Raw genomic sequence first — 26,058 nt, 5'->3', positions numbered from 1 at the left:
CAAAAAAAAAAAAATCATATTGCGATTAGTCACAACATGTCATGTTTTCAGTTGGAATGATCATTTTTGCATTTCATTTTCACTGAAAAAAAAAAAAGAAAAAGAAAATGATGATGTAATTTTTGTTGGGGCTCGTACTAAACAAGCATGTTCCCTTACATCTGGAGAATATGATTTGTAGGCCACGGCATCTTTGCAGCGCTTGTGGTGCCAACAATGCGCAACAATGTTGTGACACATTTTACCTTTATCAACAAAACAATTGCAGCTCCTGCGATTTGGATATTGCACTTGGCCATATTGTGATTTGGAGGATTATATTTCAATTAATTGTGCAGTCCCAGTTTTGAGTCAGTTCAGTTTCACCATACTGATGATATGTTGTTACTGAGGAGCCAATTGTGCAAAGCTCTCATCTGTGGGATTGTGACTCCCTCATTCTTTTTCCCTGTTAATGTTATTTCTGCATGTTGTGCAGACTTTAAAGGCACATTAGAAATTTTGGGGTTTGTAAATAACACTTACTTGACTCTTTATCCCAGCAGTAAATGCTGTTATTGCTAAATGCTGTCAAACAGGAAATGAGATCTTTGCATACCTGTATTCAGACAGATGTTATGAGAATTAATTGTCTCAGATAAGTGACTTTCATCAGGTATTTTGCAAAGTGTAGCTGTTTTTACAGTTTACAAAGGCAGATTTTTGTTGCGTGGACTCACTGTTGAATGATAGACATTATTTTGTAAGCAAAGCCAGGTTATTTTGTCATATCAGGCATCACATTTTTTGAAACTGTGGGATGAAACTTGAATCTTTCTTCCTCTAAAAATCTCTTTATTTCTCCCTTCACTCCCTATCAGTTTTGAAATTTCCTTTCCATTTCCCAGCTGCTATCTGCTTCCTGTCTTCGTCCTCTTTAACACATCCTCTGCCTTCCTCTCTCTGAGACCCATTTCCTCTCTTCTGCTGATTTGATCTCTTTCCACCTCTCTTTTCTTTCCCCTTTCTCTCTCACCTCCTTCCCCCTGAGTTTCTCTCCCTCTTTCTTTGTTGCAGCCACCCCATGACTCATTCATCCTCTCCTATTTGTCTCCTCAGACTCCAGGTTTTCACCCTGCAGTGGAGGCTGGCTGTTTATTCTCTCTCTCCATCTTGCTTAGCTCCAGCCTGCTGTCAAGCTGCTAGATAACTACGGATAACTCAAGTTTTATTTAACAAAACAGCAGACCCCACTTCTACTACTACACACCTGTGAAATACCAAGAGCTGAGCAATGAGGAGTAACTCCTCTCAGTCAGCTGTTTCTGCAGGTTTGTTCAGTCAAAACCAATAAAATCTTACGACCGCCCTCACCCAAACTTTCCCAATTTCAACACATTTTTATCAGAACCATCCAGGAAAGTATTTCACACTTCATAGACTGTAATATCAAAGCTTTTGTGAAGGTGTTACCGTCCTTAGATGTAAAAATAGTGCTGAGTTATGTTCTCATGCCCGTTCAGACAATGATTTTGTGCATTTGAAGAAGACGTTCAGTTTATCTGACCAAACTGATGTGTATTTTCAAGGGCTACAATGGTAAACATATACATGTTACATATATACGCATTATGGTAATGCATAATAATGCACAACACATCGATATCAATAATAAATGCATAATAATGAGATTATTTTTTGTACTTTCAAACATGAATTAAAAAAACATTCAACTTGGATTTTTTTGGAGAATTTATCACTTGTCTGTGCATATTAATAAGTCCATAGATTTATTATCATTATAGTGTGCATGATGAAATTTTCACGCTAACGGAGCCTTTAAGAGCAGAGAAAAACAACATTTAAGCTACTGTATGTCACAATATTATAGCAAAAACTCCAGATTCTATCGAGTCTTATGTTCTTTATATCATACTGATCTATAACCCAGCTTTGTTCTTCAGCAGATTTTTAACCCCAGTTAACCTCTACCAGCTTTCACATCTGTAATACTCAATAGCACCTGTCACTCAGTCCCCAGACTGACAGACCTCCTGATGAGTGTGTGTCTGTGTGCATGAGGGCAAATAAATGACACAGATGTCTGCTGAGTGAACTGTGCTGAGTCATTTAGAGCAGGAAACAACTACACGGTCAACATATTTGTACGCATGGAAACTAATGCGGTTTTAATTGCTGGGACAATCTGCAGAGTTTGTGTGGAAGCAAAACAAAGTTAGTGTTGATGTCTGTGTGAATGTGATGAGTGTGTCATACCTTGCCCTCCCACTCCTGCAGTGCTGTGCTCACTTCTCCCTCCTTAGCATAGGCCCGTGCTGTGTGTCCCAAACCATTGGTCTGCAGGGGGTTGGCACCTGTATGCAAGTGAACGCAAACAAATAAAGATTAAAAAAATACATAAAGCTGTAATCGTTTGAAGCAATGGAAAATAGCTGAAACTCATAATACGTCAACATCTTTTTCTTTTTTTTTTTTCTTTTCTTCGAAAAAATTCTTTGTCGTTTTTGTTTTGAGAATTGCAAGAACATGCACAAACTCCCTCAGCAGGAGGGTCAAAACGTCGATCAAGCGGGTGAGGTTAGGGGTGAGAGGTCACATGGGTTCAGGGGTCACTGAGGCTAACTGCAGTGAAGCAGGAGGGCCATGCAATGACCCTGTAGGGGGTTTCATATCTGCAACGCGTGCCAATAACACAAACTCTGACCCCTACACCCGCACACCAACACCCTGGACTATTATACAATTTATACACGCTGCAGGTTGTTGCAGGTTGGGGGCCACTGAGGCGCAAAAGCACACACACTTCCACACAGCAGGAGGGGTCAAATGGAGGAAAGATTTTGTTAAACGGACTATCTTTAAAAAGGCTGGGGTATATATGTAGAAGAAACATAATGTCACAGCACGTGTGAAGTGTGCCAGGGCACTGGACAGTGGTGGGCTTGTCAGTGAGGATGGTTAGCAGTGCCTTCTGCCCTGACCTGTGCCACCATTCTCCACCCAGAGTCACCAACGCACTCATGCCTCCACATGAACAAGTGGATGTTTCCATCACATCAGCTAAAAGTTAAAAAAAAAGAAGTCACACTCAGTGAACAAATTCGGTGTTTGGAGTCCAGCACCATAACAAATGTGAACAGGAAGGAAAAAGCTCAAAAAGCCTTTAAGGCACAAACATGTGTCATCTTAAAATATTTGTAAGTGTAAAAGTTGGTACTGAATGCACCATTAGATTTATACTCAATACTTATTATGTGATGCAACAGTGTCTGATATAAATCATAAACACAGTTGAACCACATTTAACATTTGAGAGGTTAAATTAAAATAAATGGAACAGGTTTTTTATTCCTTAAGGTATGATATGGAAAAAAATATTGTTTCAGCATTTTCAAATAATACCCACTCCTATTCTATTTGAAATACAAGAAACAAAAGCTTGAGCATTATGTTCTGAATTCATAAACTGTTTTAGAGCTTCATCCCAGCGATGCACTCACTGCAACACTTCTGTTACTCACAGATATTTCTGAATTTACTCAGACCTTACTGCCGCCACTGGAGGTTCAAAAGAGTTTTGTGACGAATCACTGTGCAACAATCTTTGGCCATTTAGTCTGAGGCCTTAATGCAATTTAAGACATTACTGACACTTAGGAAATGCAACAGTGCAAACGCACGGGAGCGACACCAAATGTGTCACTTTAATTGTAAGTTGACAGGAAAATCCACAGAAATCTCTTAGTTACAAGAAGATTAAAATGAATCAATGACAATACTCTCTTCCATGTCTATCAACTGTTCCCTTTCACCTGATAGGCGTAGATATTTTTACCAAACTTGAAAAAGGTGCATTAAAGTAAATTAGCAACATCTATACTACGTGTACAAACTGTTGAATTGTGCATTAAGAGCCAGCACGTCCCTCTGAAGTTTTTGTGAGTAAGCTACACACAGCTACAGATAAAACTGTATGTAATCAATACAGGTGCCGGTTGCTCCTTTTGCTCTGTGCATTGACCACAGAGACTAATAATCACTGTGGTGATTATTGATAAACCCCTAAATTTTGTGACCTGCTCACAAAGCTATCGATCCCAACAACAATACACCACTAACCGCCCCCCCCCCCAGCCCACCAAAAACATGAGGGAGGAAAGCAATAAAGTACCCACACACTCACACACACACTGGACATAATAAATAGCATCATTTAGGGCTTTAATATCAGGCCAACCCTCTGGGCCATAGCACTTTATAACAGGATCAACACTAACGACACTCGCAAACAAACACTGTCTCTCTCACACACACACACACACACAAACACTCTCTCTCTCACACACACACACACACACACACACACACACACACACACACACACACACACACACACACCCCCTCTCGCATACATAGGACCCCTTCATTAGGAGCGCTTTAGTTATGCCTATTAGGAGTCCCCTCCTCTTTCCTATTTCCTCCTCCCTCTCTTTCACTGCAGCTGGTGGGAGAGAGACCCTGCTGGTCTTTGTGTGTGTGTGTGTGTGTGTGTCCTTGTATCAGTATTGTGTGCGACTGTGAGCATGTGTGTCTCCTCTAGCCTCCTACCACCTACGGAGCGGTCCATTACTGAGTGCCCCTGGCCACAGGCCTGATGCGGAGCTCGGGGAGAAGCTAGAGAGCCTCCGCAGGTAGGGTGAGGGACTGAGGGGCCAGGAGAAGCCTGAGGGTGGGCCTGGAGACTGTGATGGATGGAGATGTGAGTCGAGGGCCAGCTAAGGCCAAAAGAGCAAACCCACGGCTAGCAGAGTAACATGGACGCACACAAACACAGGGGAAATAACAAGGTATAGGATACACACGATGTGCACATACATGAGGGGAAGATGACGCACACACCCAAATCCACATAGATGTCCTGAAGCTGTGGCAGTTATAAGATTTTTGGTGATGATGTAAAGAAAAAAAGATGGCTAGGAGGCTACAAAGGGGAAATGGATGAAAGACAAACACAGTATAAATGACACATGCTTTGTCAAGAATAATCAAACAGGCCTTAAAAACTCTACAATCAAAGACTTAATTATGCACCGATTTACACTGAATCACGCACACACACGAACAGCAATGTGTTTTTGATTGAGAGTGCGTGATGTCATGATTGTTATTGGCCGAGATGGTGGCGCCAACCCAGAAACGGCACAGTCGGGCGAGCAACAACCAACCCCGTCTTTAATCTGATTGTCCTAAAACAAATGTCTCTGCTTTGTGAAATTTCTTACCTTTTTAATTCAAAAATGCGTCTGCAGAACATTTGATCGAGTTAGACGAGGTGATTTGTTTAAGCGTACAGAGTGCTTACAGGCGCAGGGGTGAGACGGAGAGACAGGCAGACACAGCTTTGGATGCACCATCCATCATAAACATAAACAAGACATTAATACTAGCTTGTGTGTGTTTGTGTGTGTGTGTGTGTGTGTGTGTGTGTGTGTGTAGTGATGGTGGTAGTGGTTGGGGTGTTTGAGCCAAAAGACGGAGTGTTTTTAGATTAAAAACCCATCAGCCTAAAAAGCAACAACTCCAAATGTCACCCAAGTTAAGGTTCAAAGAGGCGTGTACAAACAGACGCATATAAAAAGGATAAAAGCATACATGAATATATGAATATTTTAATGAAATGGAGGCTTGAGTGCACAAACACACACATGCTTTCACACACAAACACACTCACAAAGACACACACATCCTGTGACTGTGGAGTTACCCCAAGGGCATGTTCTGTGCAGGGGTCACGGTTCAACTAGGCCTAGCTTGTTTAAGAGCTGCTCGCCTGGAAACTGAGGGGGATATTCTGCCCTCTGGGTCTATGAATGTGTGTGTGTGTGTGTGTGTGTGTGTGGAGCTGTGTCAATGACAGGTGCGACTGTAATGGGGGTGAACAGAGAGGGGGTATGAACAAGTGATCAATTTCAAATGAGCTTTGTAATACTGTTTATATTACGTTAAGATGATGACACATGGAAAGCTTCTTAACGCTTATGGAGAGCAATGAAAAACATTTCGTTGGGACATCAAAGAGTAAAAGTAGGAGCACTGCATGTGTCGCGGTAAAACTTGTACCCTTGAATTAGTAATTTGCTTCCTAAAATAAATAAATGGTATTCTTCAATTAATTTCTCATTAATTAACAGAAACATTATTATCCAATAAAAGGAGGATGTAAAAGATAAGGATAAGGATGTGTGTATCCTTCTATCTCAGGGGAAGAAAACACTCTAAATAAATAAATAAATAAAAATTCTGATCTAGATTCAGAGGACCAGATCAAATATCCTGAAAAAAAAAGATAAATGTTTTGCCAGAAATTCAAAATGCCAGAAAATCAGTTCAGGCTTAAATTTTATTTCTACACACGACAGTTAAAATATTTGAGTGAAAATGTAAAGGGCTCACTAAATGGCATCACAAAGTTATTTCTTTGGAATAACTTTCTATCAAGATCGTTGACCCATGTCCACAAACAAACAAACAAACAAACAAACAAACAAACAAACAAACAAACAAACAAACAAACAAACAAACAAACTGTTTGGGACTGACAACATACCTCCTTGGCAGAGGTAATAAATGAGTAAACTAACTGTGGAATGACAACAATCCAGACTGCTTGAACTTCATCCTAACAACAGCTAAAGATATTATGTTGAACCACTGGGACTTTTCGCTTCCAAAGGGAAATATAACGGAGGTGTGTCAGCCTGGTTTAGCAGCGACTGACAGAATTCAGAATAAAATAAAATGAGCAACATGAAAATGAGCCACAGTAAAGTCTAAAATACTTACTGGAAACTGATCCTACCTTCAGAATTTCACTATTTAGATTTTCACGTGAGAGAATCAAGTCAGGCCACTATGATGTAAAACTGCAGAGGTGTTATGCAGATAGTGCACAGGTACAACTTCTTTTAACAGTCTGTGTGTAGATATCAAAAAATATGAACGATGTGGACTCCACTGTGGTGTTAGGGTGGGTGGGCTGTGACGTACCCGCCTCCAGCAGCATGCGGACAGTGTGTGGGTCATCTGCCAGTGTGGCGTAGTGAAGCGCTGTGCAGCCGCGGAAACCCGCCCTGCTGCTGAGTCTGCTGCTGAATTCATCCTCTCTGGACACCAGGACTGCAGGGAGGGAGGGAGGGAGGGAGGGGAGGGGAGGAGGTGAGGGAGGAGAGGGAAAAAAAACATTGAGAAGACAAGTAAAGAGATGAGAGATGTGAGAAAAACACAGAAAAAAAAAACACATGCACACGGGCTATAAGTTTACTTTTTTTTTTTATGTCTGACAAATAATGAACAAAAAAAAAATCTTCTACTTTTAATAAGTTTTGAATCAAAAAGGATTTCAAAAAAATAACAACTTTCTCAAAGATGGAAACAAGAAAAATACGAGTCCAATGAGATGCAAACAGTATATTCCCTGGAGCTGAAGAAAATGATCATTATAAAGTAACAAACAAATTTAAAAGGAAACGTTTCAGCCTTTGATTCCGGAAGAACTTTATTTAATCTATTCTCACTCAACAGCGAGGCTCCACAAAGTGTGACAATGATAACACTGCAGACTGCAAAATTGTCTTTCCTGTTTCCAGCTTTGTTCATTTTCACAGATTTAAGCTCAACTGTCCAACACGATCGGAGTAATGCAAGTTGTGTTTTAAGGCCTCCTTTGCTGCTCCTTACTAATAATAGAGATAGTCTATCATTCTCTCCTTACTTCTCTTTTTCATAAGAGCACTCATCTCGTGCCACTCCTCCATCATCCCATTTTATTTTTTCCGCCTCCTTCCTCTCCTCCTCGGCATCCATCAATTCCTTTCATCACTTGCACCCTCTTCCTCCCCCCCTCCCCCCCTGCTCTCTCTATCCCAATAACTTTGTCTCATCCATTTCCTGACTTCCTCTCCTCTCCCTCCCTCATCATCCAACCCATTTCCTTCAATCGCTCCCTCCCTCTAACACCCCTCCAAACATCCACATCTTCTTCCTTCTCCTCCATCTTTAACCTCTTGCTGCGCATCGACACTCCAGTTCTTCTTCCCATCCCCTTTTTTCTTTCACTGCTTCTCTCTTTTCCTTCTTCCTCGCTTCATCAGTCTTTCCCTCCCTCCCTCAATCCATCCCACTCCTTTTCTCTATCGCTCTGACAGTCTCTCTCTGCAGTGTCTCTGTGTGTGTGTGTGTGTGTTTGTGTGTGTGTGTGTGTGTGAGACAGGGCGGGATAATCATAGCTAACCCAATAAAGCGTCGCACAGGCCCCCCTAGCCCATCCATCAGTGTGCGTCTGGGAAACGCTTCCCCACGCTGCGCCAGCCCCACGTGGACCCAAACCTGACAGCCATATAAATGTCTGCAATATACATATCCCATATAAATATGTCTGCAGAAACCCAACACAGACGGGGTGTGTGTGTGTGTGTGTGTGTGTGTGTGTGCCTGTGCCATCCTGTCAGTGTGTTTGTGTGTGACTCTGTGTGCAGCTCAGGAGAAAAACAAATAAAACACACACTACTTGTCACAGAACATATAAAACAAATAATACAGAAGAAATGAATCGTGTACATATATGCAAATCTTTATGCAAATGATAATGTCTCATAATATCTGGTTCAACACTTAGGATTCATATGTGTAATATAGCAACCGAATGCACACACACACAAACACACACACACACACACACAGTTGCAGGGTGTGTTTTTTCTACCTTCCAGGGAGTGGATGCCTTTCTCCCGTGAGGTGTCGTAAACATTGTTGAAGTTGTCTCCGGCGTTTGGGTCGGCACCGGCTTCCACCAGAACCTTCACCACACTGGAAAACAGAAAAGACACACACAATTTTTATTTACATATAATAATCCCATATAGAATTCAGTACATTGGTACATCCCCATATGTTATAGAGATATATTAGTGGCCAATAAATGAGACACTTTAATCACTGTTGACATTATTCAAATAAAGGTGTTTCAGTGGATAAATGAATGTGGAACTTTAATACAGAAGCTGTCAATCAAAACCTGTTTCTGAATGGGGTGTTTTTAAGCTAAGTTCCTCTTCAGTTATTCATCATCATTTTGTAGCGTATACATGCCTATCAATGAAGACAGAATAAAAGCAAATCTTTTCTTTATTGGAACTGGGGTGAGACTTGCTTTCACCAAACATACCGTAACTCAGACCCATTGGTGAAGGGTTGTGATTAAAAGAAAAACAAACACGATGCACGCAGACGTAGGTGCAAATATCCAATTCCTCAAACAACCACAACTCTTTCGCCTGATTCACTTCCGTTTCTAGTCTGTCCCGTTATGGTGAATACACTCCAATGGCTGCTTCTCTCCTTCACCACACACTCGTCTGCTCCGTAACATGTACATATGTGTACACTGAAGGGGCAAGGGTCGGGCCTGTTTCCGGCGCTGTTTTCTGGTGGGGGGCGTGGGGGGGGGGGGGGTCTGTGTGTTGCAGTGTGTGTTTGTATGCAGTCCTTCATTGGAGCGTACCGCCTTATAGAACAAACACAAGTACCTCGGCAACACCACTCACTGTGACCCAACGGACATTCCAGGTACCGTCTCTCCGTCTACAGAACACACTCTCACACACACACACACACACACACACACACACACACACACACACACACACACACACACACACACACACTTTACATTTACCACCATGAACATGAGCAATGGCTTTGACATTGAGACGCAGACATGCACATGAATGCACACAAACACACAAAAGCTAGTTAGCTCATCTTTGCCGACAGGGAGAGAGAACAGGGGCGATGGCCGAAACATGAACCCTGCCAGTTCGCTGCTGGCTGTCATTAAACCTGTGACTATGTAATGCAGCCTGGGAGGGAGTGATGGATCATTTTCAGCTAGATGGTTATAGAAGGGGCCTGAAAAGGCTTAAATGGAGCAAAAATGATTACTCATAAGAGGATGAGGTGGACTCCTTTTTTTTTTTTTTTTTTTTTTTTTTTTAAAGGCTACCACACTTGACCACGTAACAAGCTGCAGCGTCCCTTTCGGAGAGGCTGTGCTCTTAAAAATGAGACATGACAGGAGATATGACCTCAATGATGGAGCAGCTTCGTAAGTCAACTCAGATATTACACCACTGAGCCAATTTAAAGGTGAGGGGTGAAATTAAACACCTGTTACAGCAACAGAAAAAAGTACTTTTTTTAAAAAGGGAATCAGAGGATATTTAAACAACTTTTTTCTTTCCACTAGAAATTAATCTGCAATTTTTTTTTATTTTTTTTTTTTATGATTACTTTCTCTCTAGACTGTGCATCAGAAAAAAATGCCAACTATAATTTCCCAGAGCCCAAGGTGACATATTCAAATTACTGTTTTATCTGTTTTATCATCTTCACATTTCAGAAGCTGGAATCTGCAAATGTTTGGCATTTTTGCTTAAAAAGTGACTATCATTAGATTATCAAAATAGACTCTGGTATCAGTGTCCGGGATGATAGTAGAGGATGAAATATCACAACACAGTATTCAAACAATGTGAAAAAATGAAAAAATGAGACAATGTTTCCCTTCAGCTCCTTTCACATTATTAAGAACTGACCAGATTGAGTTTGTGTCATTACTACAGAACGTGCATTTTCCTGTGGGAGAGCGAGGCTGAGAACAGCCTGACCAGGTCTTTGTGTCTGACCTTGCTGAGGGGGAATAAAAGGACTATCGGGAGGTCCCCCTTTGTTACTGTATCACTGTGGCTGGAGGCGGCAGGGGGGGGGGGGGACCCACAGGGGGCTCTCCTCTCACCCTTGCAAGCACTTCTACAAACACATCGATGCATCCTCCTAGACACATACAGACACACACAAACTCAAACTATGGTTGGTCACACGAGGCTGGGCAGGACTGTGTGAAGAAATGAGATGGTCTGAAAAGGGTTAATGGCATCAGAAAGGTAAACAAGAAAGGATAAAGAGAGGAAAACGGCAGAGAGGAGGAGGAGGAGGAGTGGATGAAAGGAGGGAAGTGCAGCTAAAAAGATGAAAGAGAGGGAGATTTAATTACACAGGATAGTGTTAAAACTAATGAGCTTTTCAAAACACTTTATAGTTTTACTAATCAACTGCTGATCAAGTGGCTAACTTTATTTGGGACATTTAGGAGAGTTGCAGCACTAATTTGAGGCCAAACTGAAGGCATGCAGAGGTTAATTAGGTTAAATTCTGATTTTAAAAGTACTGAGCCAAAAGTTTAAATTACTGACTTCCTAACACAATCTCACAATGACCAAAACAATATCATTATTACTTTACTTTCAAAATTCACGTGAGATAAATAAGGAAGGAATTATCTAGCTGCCGACTTAATACCCTCATCTCCAACTACTTTGGCAGTCTTGGGTCCACTGTCTCAACCTTGTGCCTCTTTCACAAGATGTAACAGGAAATATAGGCAGCATTTTATTGAACTGAAACATCCTAACCCTAACCTTAATTAATCTGATCGCATTTTCGAGAGCTTTGCAATCTTTGTTTACATTTTTGTTTTATTAATGTGCATTTTTTCCTCTGGTGCAGAGTCACACACCACTCATCAAAGCACCAAACAGTTACACTTGTATTAAAATGACGTTAGTGTTAAAGTCTTTGTGACAAAATCCTTTTTTATTTGTCTACTTCATCAGGGATCCACCACTCCCGGCGCTGAGCTGGGTTCGGCGTCTTGCTCAAGGACACTTCAGATGAGGAGATGCTTGGAACGTGTACCTCCAGTTAAAAGGATGATCTCCTCGCTGCCTCCTTCTCCTTTTGTACCAAAAATGTTGTAGTAATGGCCGCTCATTATTCAACACGGTTATGCGAAGGCTGGTAGATTTAACCTTCCAGCTCGGGCCGAAAGGTTTGCCAGCAGGTGACTGGTGTTACTGCTGGACACTGGTGTTAGTTTCCCATCCTGCCCTGGAGGGAAGACAGGAAACAGACACTTCCGTCTCTCCGGTGCTATAATAGACACCCGAGCTGAACTGACCATCCATGTCTCTGACCACCTGGCCCAGACGCTGGACCTCACTTGACCTAATCTCACCTGGTGCGCACCTGGGGTCAGGTAGGTGCCAGGAGAAGAGGCTCACTGCACTTACTTGTTTATTTCAGACAAATAACCTGATTGGTCAAAATGTAATTTTATCTAATTGTGTCTTCTTCCAAGTATTTTCTTTTAGAAGTCCTACATGAGAAGGGGATTACTTTAGAAACATCCTCATCTTATACAGAAAATATGTGCTGTAATGATTTACTTCTTAAACAAAGAACTTGAAAGTAATACATATAATATGTAAAAAAAAAAAAAATCAAAAGGAAAAACACTTTAGTCGAATACTGTGATGGTTCAATGAAGCGCTGCAGGTAACAGGCTCTTACTGCAGTTTTACTACACCTTTCCATGCTGTCCTGAGGAAAACCATCTAAACCATGACATCATGACTTGAATGGTTGCTGTTGAAAGTCATAATATACTGTATATAAAAAGGTGTTCATCATGGGTTTATGGTCATTAAGTGCATTTCTTTCTTTCTAAAACTCCAAATGTGAAATGTAGTCCAGCTAATCCCGATCCCAAACCCATAATCCCACTCCACATCACTCTCTCCACTGCTAAACTTTTCTCTCCCTCTCTCTTTCCCAACGGGCCACTCGTCCTCTCGTTCCACCATACCTCCGCTTTCCCTCGTTTGTGTCCCCCTCCCTCCCATCGAGTCACTCGGCCCGACAGGTCGGAACGGTCAACAGGCGTTTCACTCGGCTGAGCGCCCATTGTGCACGTGAATGCAGCGATGGAGGGATGGAGGGAGAGAAAGAGAGATGGAGATGGGTATTGTGTGTTAAAGAGTGCAAACAGTGGGCCAGGCCCTGCGCCTCCCCGATTTAGCTCCACATCAAAGTTAAGCAATCACACGCCCCCTGATGTCTCACCCTTAACTCTTACCCCTCTACTCCACCCCTGATTCTCTCATACACCCGCACCTCGACCCCTGAACACAAGAGAGGCTGCCTGTTGGACACTACACCTACAAACAGTCAGAGGACAGCTACATCTTCCACTGAAATGGCAAAACACAGTTATCACTTCTGGTCCAGGAAAATATATATATATATATATATAGTGAGGGAGGGGTGAAATAATTCAACAATAGGGTCCACACTGACATTGTAGCTACAGGGTAGACCTTGTTCGTGACTAATGCTCCTTGTGTTTTCACTTAACGGCTGCAAATAAAGTTGTGTGTGGCTGAGTAATAGACAGTTGGCCTGTAAGATATTTGGTATAAAATCCCCCTGTTTGTGTGTGTGTGTATGTGTGTATTCACACATGCATCCTCACACACTGTGTGTGTGTGTGTGTGTGTGTGTGTGTGTGTGTGTGTGTGTGTGTGTGTGTGTGTGTGTGTGTGTGTGTGAGTGTGTGTGAGTGTGTGTGTGTGTGAGAGAGAGACGCGTGAGTGATGTGTGTGAACCGATGTTCTGTCTTCCCTGCAGCAGTGACGGCTCACTGGGGGGTTGGAAGACGGGATTAAACATAGAGGGGTGTCACTGCCTCGCTGAGTTATAGCACTCATAACGCGCACACACACACACACACACACACACACATAGAGTGCAGTGACACGTGTACACAGTGCAGACAGATTCAAAACACCCATACAACCAGATTTGTATCCAAAAACACAGAGACATCACATCATTACACACGACATAACATACATCAATACGTTCCACACCAGCAACCGCTCAGCACACATCATGTAAATACAAAGACATACTGTGTGAAATTATCAAAGTAGAAAAAGAATGCAACTGACAATTATTTTCATTCACGATCAACCTTACAATTGTTTTTATGATTGATTATTGTCTCTAAAATGGAAGAAAAATTGTGAGCAATGTTCAACAAAATGTCCGAGAGCCCAAGGTGATGTCTACAAAAGATATGCAATTTTACAATCATGTAAAAGCAGCAGATTCTCACATTTGAGAAGCTGGAACCAGCTGACAGTTTTTGTTGATAGATGACTGAAACTTTTGACCAACTGTCAAAATAATTGTCAATTAAGTTTCTGTTAATTGGACCACTGATTACTTGATTCAACACTAATAACTTTATATAAATATTTAAGCATTAGAAGACACTGTTTCCATTTTAGTGGCATTAATTCACATTATCTTACCAACTTGAAGAAGCAGAAGCTGTTACCTTTTAATTAAAATAAGCTCATTTTAAGGTATTTCCATATTCAAATTTCACATTACGCTTCTCACTGGCTCATGAGGCCCTTAAATAAAAAAAGTGACCACAGAGTCCTGATAGAAAATTAAAAAAAAAAAAAAAAAGCCCTGTAAATTGGATTTGGCCCAGCCTTAACCTCGGCCCCTCTCTGTGTTGTGTGTGTTCTGGGGGCCAGGAGGCTAATTTAATTTGCTGGGACAGAGAGATGGGGGAACGGGTAAAGACCGTCTGCCAGTCTGAAAGTCGCACTTTGCACTTCTGAAGACCTACTGTAACAACTAGAGCAGGGACATGGATGACATATGCTCACAAGCTAACTCATGCAGACAGCTGCATGATACCAAAGTGCTACATTACTGTTAACATATGCTCACCAGGGAGGGCGTCTCGCAACTGTAAAACACACATTTTGTTCAGTGGGTTTAGTTGGATGAAACACACACACAGACCTGTGCTGTCGGTTCATGGCAGCCACCATGAGAGCGGTCCAACCGAGACGGTGGCGGTGATTTGGGTCCACCCCTTCGTTTAGCAGCCTGATGGGAAAATGAAACAGAAAGGGGTTATAATTTGATTTTAGCATCACTATTAATGCCAACATTTAGTAGAAGAGGTCTGAAACAAGTGCCTTTATAGTAGTGGTAAAAATACACTTGTATTAGTAGTGTTTTGTTAGCATTTTAACACATACCAAGATGCAGTATAATGATACGAGAATAAATGTTTGTTTGTACGTAAAGGGGAACGAATGCACGTGAAAATGCATTTATAGCTAGCCAGCTGCTTGTGTATTTGTATCAAAGATCTGCCTTGTTAGACACACCAGCATGAAACCTGCACACAATGCCTATGTCTTTATCTGAAGCCACACACTTGCTCCTTGACCAGTTAGTGTCTGTGGTGTAAGCCAGGTGTGTGTTACGTTCTCTCCCCGAGGGTATGACATCAGGTACCGGAGCAGCACAGTCTTTATAAGTGTGTGTGTGTGTGTGTGTGTGTGTTAGCGTGAGAGAGAGAGAGAGTGTAAGTGATCCGTCTGTCGTCTCCTGTGCTGAGAAGGTAGACAGTGTGTGTGTTTACAGTCAACACAGTGGCCTCTGTCAGGTCTGCTCTCAGCTCTGGTGCTCTCTGGCTCTGTTTTCACAGCCTGGTCTGCATGCTGTAACAGCTGCATCCAGACTTTTCAGGTTGCAGTACTTGTTTCAGTCCAGTCAAATTAAGCGACTCTTACTACTTTAATTTTATGAGACGGTTAAGTGAAAGACGGGACATTGTGGGAAGTCAGAACTCTGAACTGAAATGAACAGAATTGAAGATGGACTGTGCTCCATGAGGAGGGAAAGAGCTTCAGTCAAGTGAATCAAGCAGCAACACGAGGAGCCTCACAGAGCTGCCACTTGTAAAGGTGACACAGGTGACACTACAGTATACCTAGAATGACACTGTTGGGTTTGACCAATGTAACAGTCACATGTGACCTTGAATAAAATTAAACTTGAATACTGTTGAGGCAATGCTGCGTACCACCAATACAGCAGAGTAAACTGAAAGCAGGCCTTGAGAAGGGCTTTACCAACGTAACATAAGGAGGAATACTGACTATTTCCAACCAACATTTTCAAATCTAAAAATATTGAATATCGGACATTCTGGCAGCTGAACAGTAAGACACATAAAAGAAGAACCTGCTTTTATGACAACACATGAGTCTCATATGCTCCTTGTGATGCTGACTCAACACTGTAAAAAAGTTCCGATGTTACGGTTGAAGAATAATCTCTTTTTGAAGCCCATGTGAAAACGGAACCTCTAATCTCTCGACTGCCTCTCGGCAGACACACCCTGACACTCTACCACTTCTATGAACTCAACCAAAGCACTTAACACATCTGTGACCTGCTGACTGGCTGTCTCGCTGCACTCTCACCTGCACCATCTGCCACATGGGCACAGGTAACCCAAGCCTGCAAATGGAGACACGCATGGATAAACACATGTATGCACACACTCAAATACATAGATTTGGATACTGATGTCCAACAACACAGAGAGCGCACATAAAAATCATCCATTTAACACAATTAAAATAGATGTACACATTAATCTGATTTCTTCCCGGGGGTGAACGGCACGGCTAACAGGAAATCTCACCACACGCCACCATGAAGAGTGATGTGTGTGTACCAATGTAGTCATAGGTACTTACTTGGGACATAATGGGTTTTTGAGTATTCTGCTACCACAAAGAGATTTCCACAGCAAAGTTCAGGTTATGGAGTTGGTTTCATGTCTCTGACCGAGACAGAGTGTGTATACCTGTGTCAGTCTCCATAATCTGCCCTCGCATTTGGCAATGCAATATTCTCAATGAGACAGATGGGACCAAGAAATACTACAAGCTTGGTAAAGCACTCACACACACACACACCTCTCTACTCATGTGGCATACCTGTTTTGGTTGAGTGGCTGTGAGTGTGCAAGGAATTTGTAGGGGATATGTTTAAGTCTAAGATCAAGCTCAGAGCATGTGTTTATATTATTAGATTTGTGAGTTAGAATAGAAAAATAAAAGTGATGCAATGTCAGAGAAAAAATCTGAAGGCACAGTGTTGAAATGGAGCTCTAAGAGGCTGAGTGTAACATCCTGCAATCACCTCCTCTTCAGACACACATTTACACACACACACACACACACACACACACACACACACACACACACACACACACACACACACACACACACACACACACACACACACAGTCCTCTTCTTCCACCTAGTGGTTATTGGTGGGAATACGACTACAAGTGATATAACTGTGCTTTAAAATAACTGCAGATGTTCCCTACTGTTTTGAATGGCCTCAGCAGATGATCTGTGACTTCTACTTTCTACTATCCAGTGAAATACAGTCCAGGTTGAGATTATTACACAAATTCTGCCTTGACACTATATATACATATATACAGTGCATCTGGAAAGTATTCACACCCCTTCACTTTCCCCATATCTTGTTATGTTACAGCCTTATTCCAAAATGGATTAAATTCCTTTTTTTCTCATCAATCTACACACAATACCCCATAATGACAAAGCCAAAAAGGTTTTTTAGAAATTCTTAGTATTTACTCCCTTTGCTATGACACTCAAAAGTGAGCTCAGGTGCATCCTGTTTCCACTGATCATCCTTGAGACGTTTCTACAACTTGATTGGAGTCCACCTGCAGTAAATTCAATTGATTGGACATGATTAGTAAAGGCACACACCTGTCTATATAAGGTCCCACTGTTGACAGTGCATCTCAGAGCAGAAACCAAGCCATGAAGTCAAAGGAATTGTCTGGAGACCGCTGAGACAGGATTGTATCGAGGCACAGATCTGGGGTAGGGTACAAAGACATTTCTGAAGCATTGAAGGTCCTGAAGAGCACAGTGGTCTCCATCATTCGTAAATGGAAGAAGTTTGGAACCACCAGGACTCTTCCTAGAGCTGGCTGCCCAGACAAACTGAGCAATCAGGGGAGAAGGGCCTTGGTGAAAACCTGCTCCAGAGAGCTCAGGACCTCAGACTGGGGCGAAGGTTTACCTTCCAACAGGACAACGACCCTAAGCACACAGCCAAGACAACGAAAGAGTGGTTTCGGGACAAGTCTGTGAATGTCCTTGAGTGGCCCGGCCAGAGCCCAGACTTGAACCTGATTTGAACATCTCTAGAAAGACCTGAAAATAGCTGTGCAGCGACGCTCCCCAGCTAACCTGACAGAGCTTGAGAGGATCTGCAGAGAAGACTTGGAGAAATACCCCAAATACAGGTGTGCCAAGCTCGTAGCTTCATACCCAAGAAGACCTGAGGCTGTAATTGCTGCCAAAGGTGCCTCAACAAAGTACTGAGTAAAGGGTGTGAATACTTATGTACATGTGATATTTGTTTTTATTATTTTTTTAATAAATTTGCAAAAATTTCTAGAAAACCTTTTTTGCTTTGTCATTATGGGGTATTGTGTGTAGATTGATGGGGGGGGGGGTTAATCCGTTTAGGAATAAGGCTGTAACATAACAAAATGTGGGGAAAGTGAAGAGGTGTGAATACTTCACGGATGTACTGTATATCAGTCCACTGTCCCATTGGGAATGTAGTTTGTTCGTCATATAGTGGTCTTTTATATTCAAGTTTGATCTTCATATAATCCACTGCCATCATTACAGATGGGGGTAGAAGATACTAATTTCTGGTATAATGCATATATTTATATAAAAAAAAAAAAAGTTGTATACATGTCTGAAATGTAGCTGAAGCATTTGTACATAGCATAAAAGTGAAGAAAAAATTACGTGGGGTGAGTGTGAAACCTTTTAATCATGACTGTCTAGTACCTGGCCACATCTTGAGCGTTATTGGTCCTTGCTGCCTCCAGAAGAGCATCACCTTGTTGTTGCAAAAGAGATACAGAAAACATTACACAAGAATACGGAAAACATAGTACAAGTACACATTAGCAAATTGTTTTACCCCACTATATACTCTGCTGACCACTACAAAACTTGTATGCTTTTTGTGAAAAGGTGTAAAAGTGTCAGGCCCAGACTAAGGAACTACAGGCTTCTAAGTCAGAGTACACAATGACAGCTGATTAAGCCTACCTTTGGAATCAGAGTCTCTCTTCAGGCAGAAGGCCACGGCTGCAGCAGACAGCACACCGGCAGAGGCCACTCCTGCCCGGCTGGCTCCTCCACCTGTTCCCCGGCCTTCACCTCCGCCGCTCTGCCCGCTCTCCTCCCAATATTTGTTATTGTTACGCCCCCTGTTGGCCAGAGCCGCCCAGGAGCTGCGACGGTTCTCCAGGTTGGACAGCCATCTAGGGGCGAGGTGGTGGTACTGCACTGACAGATTGACACTGGAACCAGAGGTCTCTTCAGCCAAAATCCCCCTCCTCGAGACGCGGGAGGTGGATACAATGGGGTTGCGGTTGGCCTCCGTCGGTGTTTCACGGATGCCCTGACAGGCCGCACCGCTAGCACTAGTCTGGAGCACACGACTGCACGGTGACAGGCTGCGCGACCTTCGCGCAATTAGCCTGGTGGGAACAGATGATAACATGGCGATAAACTCACCGAAAAAGAAGCGGTGGATGAAACCCTCAGTCTGACAGTGAATCCAGAGGGCAACAGCTACCCTACAGTCCGGGGATGTTGCGTTAATTTCGATATAACAGCCGTTACGCTTCAGTTTACAGGTAGCTGATCACAACCTCCGGGACGAAAACAAGCGCTTCACATCATCGTAGCGTGGATATCACCAGAATCCGCGGTGCATCTTGGGAAATGTTGTTTTACTAGAAATTTCTGCGTCAGCCTCTTAGACAAGATATATATCCTTCACATACTTCCCTGTTCGGTTAAACTGCAGTTTAATTTGACTCACGAGGCAGTAAATGTTTCATGTTTTTGACACTTATAGTGGTACACAGTTAGCTACTGAAAGGGCTTCAAGACAGAGGTTAAAATCATCTTGAAGTTAGTCCTTGTTTGCGCATGCCTACTTTTGTCAAGTGCTAATGTTTAAGTTTCTTGCCTAAAATAGCAGTTTTGTCGACAGAACAGGATAACTGTCTCATTTGCTAATTTGATTAATATAAAACATTTGTATTGTTACACTGTCCCATTCAAACAATTACTGGGCTGTTGAAATATGAGATAGATACTTTATTTATCCCCTAGGGGAAATAACAAGGGGTGTCTCTTTACAGTTAATCTGTGGCCTTTGGTTTCCCGTCTCAACCGTCATTTAACGTGTCTGACTAACGGGACACAGTTGTTTTAGTTTTCTGGGGCTTTCGTTTACATCTCCTTTTGTACAAGTGCTGTTATTCTCTAAAGGGCAATCTCTGTGACAAAAATGTGATGAGACAAGCTGTTGTTTTGTCAAAGCACTTGGCCTTGGGTAGCGCCACCATGGCCGCCAGATGGCGTCAAAGCATGGTGCTGATGCGGTCTCGGCTGCATCAGACAGGGACATTGCAGGCAAATGTCATCATCTGAGGACACTAGTTCCAGTCATCTGTTGTAGAGATAATTTGGAGAACGGCTGAAGAGAGTTTATTTATTTCCTTTTAATCAGGAAACGGACGGAACAGCTGTAAATAAAGACAGTATACTGTAATCAAACTGGAATAGACTGTCTCACATTCCCAGGTTCTCAGTTTCTCACTGGGACACAAAATAGTAAAATACAATATTGGTTGTTTTTTTCTCACCAGAAAAAATAACACATGCAAAATATATAACCATACATCTGTATCCATACAAGCCATGTACCTTTGCCCCACTTCTCAGCTGTACACCCTTTTCTCTGCTTCTTTCATCTGCTTCTTTTTCCAAGTCTTTTTCTCACTCTTGTCTCTTCTCTCATTTGTGCATTTTTAATATCTAGAGGATAAAAGATTATTAGTGCATTCCTCTTTAATCGCCATGTCTTGTTAACAATATAAGCTATAGTGTTACATATTGTTAATTCACTTGTTGCCTATTCCCCAATGTGAGCACTTATCCATTAATTTGGTTTTTGTTTGTGCTTGATCTGCTTTATTGTGACTACATGAGGAAGAAAAAAGCAGGATAGAAAGATTAGTCACAGTGTAAAGCCCATTGAACTAGAAATTATTTACACAGTTCTAGTATCAGGAAGTACAAAACTTGTCCACCACAAACACACGCATACCCACAAAAGCAGGGTTGTGACAGTAGCTCAAAGTGGGTGGGGAAAAGTTGCATGAATGTATTACTTCCTGCACAAGAAACATAGCTTGATATGTCTAATGATAATATATCAGCTGGTCCTTTTACTGTTGAAATGTTATGCTGCAGCAGACAATTATGGAGAAAGAAATCATTCAAAATTTCAAAGCAATGGTATATCAGTTAGGGAAGAGAAATGCCCTGTCATTTAGTAGGATAAATGGTGGGGATGGATTGTTCAGAAATCTGTGATGATTTTACTGGTTGGTATTTTCATCTACACTTCTTATTTGCATATGATGAGGTTACTAAAGACACAGTGTAATCAAGGAAACACAGTGCTGTTGAAAATGTCATTTTGTTGTGACTGAAATACAATCTAAGCAGAACATATAGGAGAGTGGGCCTCCCACAGTGGAGTAGAGCTGTAATTTATTAAGTGGGTGTGTTGTGTGCTGGCAGCAGGTTTACTGTGCCTCACCAGACATGAATCATAGAGGACGAACATGCTCTGCCATCATAAATCCAGTGGCACCTTTACCAGCCATCTCATGGGGTGTTGGAGTGGGTTTAATATTGCAGACACCTGACAATACATTCATTCAGCTAAAGGTACCCACACAAACATGTCAATATATGTTTAGGTCCATATCTGTTTCTAAAGCATTTTTAAAACACACTATTACAATTGATCACAATTAGTATTAGGTATTTGTGTCCTGAGACAGTCAGCTGCACAGTTCAGAGACCAAAATGGACTGGCAAACATAGCTGAAACTAATTTCTCTCTAACGATGGCTGAGTTCTAGTAAGTCTCCCTGTATGCTGTTCCGGTGATACAGTATGCACAACAGCAGAGCCCTGGAACCGGCTCACTTAAACAGACTGCAGAGGCAGTTAATGTTATTAATTACACCTGTTTCTCCTGCCATGCCAGACAATATATCTACAATGAAAAGGGTCTGTTCATGATTTTTAGTTATGTTGCATATGTTGCATTTTAATTGTCTTTACTTTGCTGGGCTGAAGAGCAGCAAGAGAACAGGTGTGCTAACTGGGCAGCTCACACAGGTGCCTTGAGTGTTCTTTGTTCTGTGTCCTGAGCTCATTCTCTGTTTGTACTTCAGTTCAGCTGCTTCCCTCTGTCTTTTCACTTTTGTTCCTGATTGCATTGAGTGAGTTCATTTCATTATATTTCCTCAATTCATATTTAATTTGTTGTTAAGTAGTACATATAATCTCCTTGGTTTCTGCTCACATTATTATATATTTAGAGTGAGAAATGTGTTGATGTACTGATTTTTTATTTAGAATTGTTTTTGTTTTTGCTTTATTCAAGATAATATGATAGAGTTTGACCTGTGTGTATGCTGTTTTTCATGTGTAGAAGTATAAGCACTCAGCTGTAACCACCCACACCTACTGCGACTAACTGCGAGCAAAAGATTACTTTCAAATGGAACCTGCTGACTGCTTCTCCTGCTTTGCTCATATTTAAAGTAAAAGTCCAGTATAATCCTAGCACACATACATGTGTGAAAAATTGCATTGCTGTCACGGAATTACATTTTCATTTTCAAGTTTACATGATCATTTGAGTTAAGTCCCCAATAGGCCTCTATAATGACTTTAATATTTATCATTTTAGCCTGTTATTTTTCTGTACCAGATACTTTGAGGACGGAACACTATATTATAATCATGCATTGTGCATTTAAAGGAGAATCCGACCCTTTATTAAGAATTCACATTTCTTTTTTCGGGACCCCAGAACAGATTGGTCAATATTTGTGAACATGCAGCACTCTCCTCTAAAGTTAGAAACTAAAGGGAGAACCTTGAAATGTGCAATGTCATCCCAGTTTGTTCTCTAATAATGAATGGTGCTTTGACTGATTCCGTTATTTCTTTCACCAAAGGTTTTTCAAACCTTGAACTTTATATCCAATTCAAAATCAGAATGAGACCTGTTGGGGGGGTATACTACACAGCTACTGTAGATTATGGGGTCAGTCAGGTAACCCTTTTCCCCAAGTGGCTCAAAGTCATTTCAGCTTTATAACTTCAGTAGCCTGACTAATGAATCTTGTTATACAGCCCTGTGTCAAATGATAAATAAATGAACCTTGTAAACTTTCACTTATTTAGTATATGTGCATTATGACATAGTTCTTATTATTACCACCAGTTGGCTGTTCCAGTGACTGTACAGGACTAATGAAGATAATGGCCAACTGATTATAGCCGACACGTAGAAAATACCAATATGCTGTAAACAGCAAATGGACTGAATGATTACAATAAACTCGAAGGTAAAGAAATGACACCAGTTATCTCTTAACAGACTAAGTGTCTTAGAAGTTGGATTTAAGGTAGGTCTCACCTTAAAGTCTTTATCTTTGCAGTTGCTTTTGGGGAATATATTCCTGAACAGAAATTAGGGTTAAATTGGAGTTACAAACCAACAGAGACACAGTGAGCCTCCCAGTTTCCCACTTTGCCAAACAAAGCCCAGATTTTATATCTGCCTAACATAAAGTCGAGGTTAAATAGTGTTGCTTTTGCTTTGATTTTAGCCTAGGTGATAGTAAACCTTTCCATTTACCTATATCTATTTTCATCACACGGCCCTTTTTTCCGTAGACCCCTGCAGGTTTCAACAGGAAGTGGTCTGGAGGCAATGTCATGTCGGACCTTTTTTACCCTTAATCTACTGTAGATGTTCATTGTGTAAAAATAATTATGAATTGATATGAATTTGAAGTTCATGTTTGACATGATCACCATACAGTTTGAAAAAAAGAACAAAACAAACAACTATATCTGCTGCAAGAGAGGTCACGTTCAACATAAGTTTCATTTTCTTCCTGGTCATGTGTGACTGTCCTGCAGTGGCCCCGCAGAACCACTGCTCTATACTGAGCAGCTGTCGTTTAGGGTAGTTTATGTTTTCAGTATGACAAAGTAATGCTAAGTTCATTCTGGTGAAGAAATTCCTGCTCTCACTTGCCAAAGGTCAAAGGTCAAGATCTGTAATAGAAAACCTGTTGCTGTAGGGGTTTTTGTTAAGCAAAGTTGTTGCATTGCACCACGGTGGCTAGAGTGATGGTTGAAAAGACAGTTTCAATAGCCAAAAGGCTGAATTTGTCCTGTGCAAAGCAAGTGACTAAAGCCTGTGCTTTCAGAAAAGACGTATACCCAAATGACAGTTATTCTTTAATGGATGCACAGTGATGTAGTGGTTGTTGTGTGTATGCTCACAACCACAGACCAGGTATAGATTACACCAGTAAGTGGGTGATAAAGGTGGTAGTTCACAGCTTTTTGTACCTGTCAGCCACCACAAAATGAAAGATTTCAGCACAGAAAAAACTTCTAATGGCCTATCCTTGTTTTATATCTTTACAGAAATATGTATACATACGTGATTCTAAGAAGAAAATGTAAGATGATTTGGGCCTCCAGATGTCGTGAGAACACCCACAGATCAAATTGAGTGAAAGATGCTGGTAATGGGCTTACACACTCCAAGATGAAGGAAGAGACTGATGAAAGAAAAAATGACACGACAGACTGAGTGAAAAATATGGAGACAGGCAGCCAGTGCCAGAGAATATTAGATGTACAGCGCCACGTATTGCATTATAGGAAATGTAAATGTTCATTGTTCTCAGTAGTAATGAGCTTATACCTTGTTTTAGCTGACTTTTTCAGCAGTGAACAGTTCATGAGGAAGCATAACAGAAAGACAGGAGAACACTCCCAAGTACTTTACACACGTCAGCCAACCGGAGCCAGGCGCGCTCCCGCTGCTGCATGAACTAACTACTTAACTAAAAGGTTTTCCTGTATGGTGTGGTAGTGTGGGTTGCATTCAAGTAGTGTAGGAAATGTAAACGGTAAATGAAACGGTGTAATATCCATACAGGAGCCCGCATAAGCTGTAGAAAACAACCTTGCCATCATTCATAAAGGTGTAAAGTGGCCATGGAGACCATAGAAGTCACCACTGCTGTGATGTTCACGCTACTAGTAGTTTTACACGAACGACTCTTAAAGAAAATGTAGGCCCCTTTTCCTGTTACAGCTCATCTGCAATTCCTGGATCAACTGGTGGGCCATTTTTGATTTTCAAAAATATTCCAAATGTGGGCATAAGCATGTTGCTGGATTTTTAATTCCAAAGTTTGTGCTTCAGTGGCTGAAAATAGGCTTGGAAGGCTTGGTTTATATTCTTTATCATGAGCTAAGGGTCCCAAAATGGAGTCAAAAGCAAGTAAGTGATTGTTCTAAAGGGGGGAAACCTCTTTGTCTAAACAGAATTTATTATCCAAAAAAAAAAAAACCTGCATAAGTTACCAACCATATATTTTGGTTTTAGTAGGCTAAGTGATATACAGTAGGCTATAGTTAGCCAGTTAGCTTTAAGTTTGATTTACATTTACACACACAAATTAACTTGATAAATAAAATATTAAGAGTCTATAATAGAATATGCTAAAGCTACTATCTGTATCTGGTATCTGGGGTTTAATGTGCAGGTTGCAATAATGATATATTAAAGCTCTAGTAATAGGTGCTATAGTATGCTCTAATTATATAATTAAGCTCTAGTGTTTTTTTATTGAGTAAGATTAATTTGGAAATATCAAATAGGTTATAATAGGAATAGATAGTAGTGTTGATACTGTTTATTTAAATTTTCCTTTAGCTGGAGCTTGAGTGGGATTTCTACAATAGAGCAGAAGCAGATAAAAAAAACAAAAAAAAACAAACAAACAAAAAAAAACACTCCTTAAAAGTCTCCTTATCTGATTTCCAATCAAAGGAAGTTAAACGAACAAAATGTGCCCAAGGCAGACCTCTGAGCTTTACGAGGAGCACTTAAAGGCAGCAAAGGGAGGCGTTTCCATCGCTGCGTCTCCTGCCTGTTCAGCCTGATTTGTCCTCCTCTCCCCCTCCACCACCTCCTCCTCCTCCTCCTCTTCCTTTTAT

General features: G+C 41.4%; 1 protein-coding gene across 1 annotated transcript in view; it reads right to left on the bottom strand.

The window, feature by feature from the left end:
* The window catches only part of clpb (ClpB homolog, mitochondrial AAA ATPase chaperonin), a 32,919-nt gene extending 13,493 nt beyond the window's left edge, over positions 1–19,426 (bottom strand). Inside the window, exons 1-6 of the mRNA XM_022748528.1 lie at positions 18,970–19,426; positions 18,703–18,754; positions 14,779–14,865; positions 8,762–8,865; positions 7,048–7,176; positions 2,257–2,354 (exon numbers count right to left, since the gene is read on the bottom strand). Of these exons, the coding sequence (XP_022604249.1) occupies positions 2,257–2,354; positions 7,048–7,176; positions 8,762–8,865; positions 14,779–14,865; positions 18,703–18,754; positions 18,970–19,426 (927 nt within the window). The remainder of the gene's footprint in view (positions 1–2,256; positions 2,355–7,047; positions 7,177–8,761; positions 8,866–14,778; positions 14,866–18,702; positions 18,755–18,969) is intronic.
* Positions 19,427–26,058: the final 6,632 nt, after the last annotated feature.

Source organism: Seriola dumerili, unplaced genomic scaffold, assembly GCF_002260705.1.
Source record: "Seriola dumerili isolate Sdu_G_001 unplaced genomic scaffold, Sdu_1.0 BDQW01000122.1, whole genome shotgun sequence".
NCBI lineage: Eukaryota > Metazoa > Chordata > Actinopteri > Carangiformes > Carangidae > Seriola > Seriola dumerili.
This window is presented reverse-complemented; position numbering and strand designations above follow the sequence as displayed.